General features: G+C 39.8%; 1 protein-coding gene across 1 annotated transcript; it reads right to left on the bottom strand.

Annotated features, from left to right (window-relative positions):
• Positions 1-3,323: 3,323 nt before the first annotated feature.
• bhlhe22 (basic helix-loop-helix family, member e22) lies at positions 3,324-5,191 on the bottom strand. The gene has a single exon (XM_028434530.1). It carries the CDS (start codon positions 4,989-4,991, stop codon positions 4,185-4,187), a length of 807 nt encoding a protein of 268 aa, XP_028290331.1. The 5' UTR covers positions 4,992-5,191; the 3' UTR covers positions 3,324-4,184.
• Between the last annotated feature and the right edge of the window lie 212 nt (positions 5,192-5,403).

Raw genomic sequence — 5,403 nt, 5'->3', positions numbered from 1 at the left:
CGGATGAGAGGATAATCACACTTTAGCACAGCGTTTTATGTATCCTGTTAGGAACTTTCAGAGTTAAACATGCCACCATATGTTTACCTGACTGCATGACTGCCTCAGAAATAGAGAGGGAAAAAAAAACTGCTGTAAAGTAATGAATGAGGCACTCATTAGACAAACAGGAAGCCAGAATATTATACGCAGACAGAGACCTGGTGTTGGTGTTTTGGGGTACTTTTTTTCTGATTAAGTGTCAATAGGATTATTCACAGTAAAGAGGCTCAGGATTGATTAATTAAATACATATTTAAAGAGAAAAAAAACTCAACAAACTTCCACAACTCAACAGAGTTGTTAAATAATTGTAGGAATTGCTGGAATATTTTATTTTACATGAATATAAAGTAATTCAACTGCATTAAACTTTTTTGATTTAGCATGAGAAAGGACTGAGTAAGATTTTTATCTTAAGAAATCTAACATTTTCCAACATTTTTCTTAATATATCCACACGGAAAATGTATTAATCTTAAAGGATTTTATTAATAAAAAAAATAAAAAACAAAAATCCAATAATAATTTTACAAAATAAATCCTATAACTGAGGAAAATGTCTACAAAATGTTGATTTACTAATAGATTCCCCTAAGGTGCATACCATTGCTTACACTTTTTAGTTTTTACATACATACAGTTATACTTTAATTAATTTTAATTATTTTTCATGAATTTGCTATAATCACTGGAGTTAACAATGATATATATTTTTACGAGATATTTCAGATAAGTGCTAATAAGAAGTAGTTGACAGTTCAACTTTATACAACTAAAGAACTAAAAATGTCCCGCTTGGTAAAGCCTAAACCCCTCCGCTCGTCTTACCCACAGCACATCTGAAGAATAACTGATCAAAGTTCTGCTGCATATGAAACATCAACCAGTTAACCTCCTTAGTTGCATCTTTATTAGCTTTTCATTCACTGTGTGCACAACACAACAGACACATTATGCATTGCTAACAGTGGCCTGACAAAAATGAATTACCACCGAGCAGTTGATTTGGTGCCTGAGCCAGTACATCACATTTATCTTTATACAGTGTATGGCACAGCAGGGATGAACCCATCGCTTTATTTTGCTTGTTACTGATACGAAGAGGACGTTTCAGTTCAATATGTGCTTATGTATATTTGGACTTAAATGTTTATCATCCTTAGCATACATTCCATCCAGGTTATAAAAACAGGCACCCTGCTGGCTCTTGATATGGTAAATTGGACTTTTTATGGTTTATGAAAAGGAAGTTTTTTATCTTACACTTTATTCATGAGCCCTGAATCTGGCTGTAAACGCCTTTAAGATAGATTCAGCTCTATTAGACTCATGAATAAGATGATGTTTACTATCATAGTGGATACTGAGGATATGAAACTTGAGTATTTTCTTTTTCTATTTTCTCCAGACCTTGTCAAAGGTTTATCATCAGTTGCTTAGAGGCCCTTCGATTGTGATGGATATTTCACTTTCATGCCAAACAGAGGAAACGGCTATATTTGCTTCTTAATGACTACACTCGTATGGTGCAAGCTTTGGCCACAGAAACATCTTCTCTGTCTGATGTTTTTATGCTGTTTTCTATTTTTATTTAGAAGCTGCGCTCTGTTTTCCACACATATGGCTCTGTCTCGTCCCTGGGGATGTTCCTCTTTTGGGCTAATATAAATATTAGTATGGGTTAAATGCTCCAGTCAATTGTGCATTAACGCTTATTGCATAATTAATGTTTTTTTGTTGTTTTTTTTCTCTGTTTTTATCAGCTGGAAAGAAAGACAAACAAAGCTTCTTCTGTGTTAAAAACCTTAAAACCTCTGAGTTCAGGATCTGCTTTTTTCTCATTTCCTCATTATTCCCATTTTTGATTAGAGGCTCTTCTGTGGAGGTTCAGGGTCTCACAGTGTGATGGAATTAAATGGGACAATGTAATGACCCTGTTGTCGGAGTAACTTATCATACAGAAACGAGGCTTAGAAAAAAAGAATAGTGGCAAAAATGACAAAATGCAGATAAAGAAAGGGCAACACTGTCACTTTCTAATGTTATGGTTTGAGCTTTTATAATTCAGAGAAGAAGAAAAATCAACTTCATGGCCCAAATATGTGTGCGTGTTTTTAAAATTCAGTTGTTTTTATTATTATTATTATTATTATTATAATTATTCTTTCAGTGAGCCACAAATCAGTGTCGGCCTAAATGTTTTAGGAGGTTAACAAGGCACACAGAGAAAATCCCCAGTTTGATAGAGAATATGCAAAAGCCAGGGTTGGAACCCACAACTTCCTGAATCTGAGGAGTCAACCTTGCCTTTTTTTTTTTTAATTTTTTTTTTTTTTTTACCAGGGCTCCTTCCATTGTTTGACACTTCAGATTTTTATGAACTTATATTTCCTCTTCTTATGCTAGTATTTGATCAGCACTGGTGGATAATACATAGGCCTACTGGATTAAAAATGTTATTAAAAATTCCAAATTCTATAATAACTAAATGTTTCTAGCTGTGTGAAAACATTTTTTATTATTTTACACTTCTCACAAACTTGTGAAAACATTTCATATTTAAAATAATAATGATTTGGGATTGTTACGTCTGAGGCCTCTGTCCATGGTGCTGAAAGCATATCTACAGAGAATACAGAGATTAATGCATCCTGTGTGATTTGTTATAATTTCGCTATATTGAGTGAAAAAGTCCAGTTGCAGAATTAACCACACATGTAGCCAATTGCATGGGAAATAATAGTAAATAACAGAAATATATATTGTTGCGTTTGGCTCCTTTGGTTATTTTTTTGGATGTGCACGCGCACAGTGACGTGGTGTAAAAGGCCCGAGTGCAGCAGCTGATCACGACCTTTCTCATTAAAAACCATCACATCACAGCGATGCTCGCTGTTATAGGCTAATCACATTTCTTAATCACGTTCTGGGCTGTAATTGTCCCGACGACGTGTTTGATTATACACGGGTCCAGGTAATACAGTCGATGCGTAATTTTAAATGATCACATTTTACGCACTGTCACGGATCTCGTGTTAGCAATCACAATAAAGGTCACCACCGTTTGTGTTTTCAATGTTGGAGCTCAAACATGTTTTCTTGCCTTCTGGCTTATTTTGAACCATTAAATCTGGGATTTGTTAGTTAGTTCTTAAAGAGGAGTTTTAATTGAGCTGGGAATGATTAAATACTGTCTGGTGTTTTTTTTTTTTTTCATCTTTAAATGTGCATAAAAAAAAGAACATGTTGATCCCAATCAAAATAAAAGGGGAAATCAGTTGTTTCTGTTGCTCAAAATATTTTAATAAAGCTTTTTTTCCACAATGAAATACATACAAACGGCCCTCTTTTCTCATATAATTATCTACAGTACTTCACAGCCTGACCTGACAACGCAATTGATCAGATTTTTAGGAGTAAAACACAGCAACCAGGAGAAATAAAAGGCGACAATGTGCAATGCAAGCAGAAAGATCCATTATAAATATCCAAATTCATAAATTACAAAAAAAGACACACCGAAACACCTGACAAAAACTTCATATCAGGCTTCTCTAATTTTTCTAAAAAAAAAATAAAATAAAAATAAAATCAAAATTACGATACCGTGCACCCAAAGGAACCGTGATAGCAGGCGTGCACAAATATGAACAAAAGTGTCTGATATTGGCACGTAAATATCTCGCTAGATGTATGTATTTCTCCCTCTGTGGTGACATTCTCAGTGTGGAAGTTTGTGACAACAGGCCTTAAAGAAAAGCAGAAGTGTCTGAGGTGAACTAAAATACATGATTTAAAGTTGCAGACAGTATTAAACGCTTCATCTATTCAAGTGAGAGAGAGAAAAAGTTGCCAGGTCACCTGAAATCTCCGCAAAGGGTCCGTGAACTAAACAGAGCAAGTGATCAACACTCTCACACCGTTTGCTCTTCAGTGTCAGTCACACCAGCACTTAAAGCATGATATATGTACACAATCAAGTATTGTTTGAACCAACAAAAAAAAAAAAAGCACGATTTGAATGCATTTAGTAAATATTATAAAATTATTGATGGGTGTTACTTAATGTGTATAGCCTACTGAGTTCAACATGGCCTCGCAGTGTTTTCTCTCCAAAAAAGTGTCCTTCGAAGTGTGGAGTCCTAAGGCTTGTCAGTGCACTGTTTGCAGAGGCTGGAGGAGCCATTGTTGAACAGGGCGCACTTGTCAGGGCAGGTGGACGCAGGCATCCCGGTGGGAAACGGGTATCCGGGCGGCTGCTCGTATGCGCCCAAGCCGGGTGCTGCCAGGGCGGTGGTGGCGGGGATGGAGGCCGCAGAGATGGCTTGTCCCTGGTTGAGATAAGCCACGAGCCTCCTCATCTCCTCCAGCGCCTGCGCCTGCATGAGGATGAAGTTTTTGGCGAGCAGCAAAGTGGCGATTTTGGAGAGTTTGCGCACGGAGGGGCTGTGCGCGTAAGGGATGACCCCTCGGAGCTCATCCAGCGCGTCGTTCAGGTCGTGCATCCTCCGTCTCTCCCTGGCGTTGATGTTTAGCCTCAGTGTTTTCTGCTCTTTGGTTTTCTTACCTCCCTCGGCTTTCGACGGCCCCACCGTCCGCCCGTCGGTCAGCAGCACCGTTTCACACCTGCTGTCGCTGTCGTCGTCGGGGCTCTGCTCCCCTCCGCTGCTCTCCGCTACAGAGGTCCTGCTGCTACTCTCTCCGTACTTTACGCACAGGGAGCCAGTCGGCAGACCCAGTGGCCCCCCTCTGCCTCCTGCCAGACCTCCCGGCTGAATGCTGTCCTGGTCTGCCTGGTCAAAGCAGCCCATGGGTGATTGGCGGTCTCTGGTTGCTAGTTCAATGCCGACAGACGACCTGAAATGGTCCATCTTTTTGGTGGACACGGCGCTGAGAGTTTTGTGAAAAATGTCCCCTGCGCCGCCGCTCAGGTTCATCCTCCTGTCCATAGCCGCGTGGCTCCCCGGGGCCGCTCGGTGCGTCTCTGGAGCTCTGCTGCTGTCTCCGGGCGTTCCTATAAGTTTCTGTGGGAGAAGTTGCGCGGCTTCCTCGACGAAGAGAAGCGTGTGTGAAGTGTTCTCCCTCTCTGATGTGTGTCTGATTCACATTCACCGGATCCACACCACGATCCTCTTTACGCGTAAAGACGCTCCGGTCCTTTTACATCATTATCTCGAGGCGGGTTATTAAAAAGGATTCGCCTATTGGGACAGAGACATCCTCCCACTTTCACTTTTCACCCAATCAGGTTAACGATTTAATTAATCGCCTCTAAACGGTGATAAACAATACAACGTGCGCCCCTTCCCCGCCTATGGCTGTTTTACCCTTTACTCAATAGTCTGTCAGCATTTCATTTTT

This window comes from Gouania willdenowi, chromosome 20, assembly GCF_900634775.1.
Source record: "Gouania willdenowi chromosome 20, fGouWil2.1, whole genome shotgun sequence".
Taxonomy (NCBI): Eukaryota; Metazoa; Chordata; class Actinopteri; order Blenniiformes; family Gobiesocidae; genus Gouania; species Gouania willdenowi.
The sequence above is the reverse complement of the archived record's forward strand: the minus strand, read 5'-3'. Positions and strand labels throughout refer to the sequence as shown.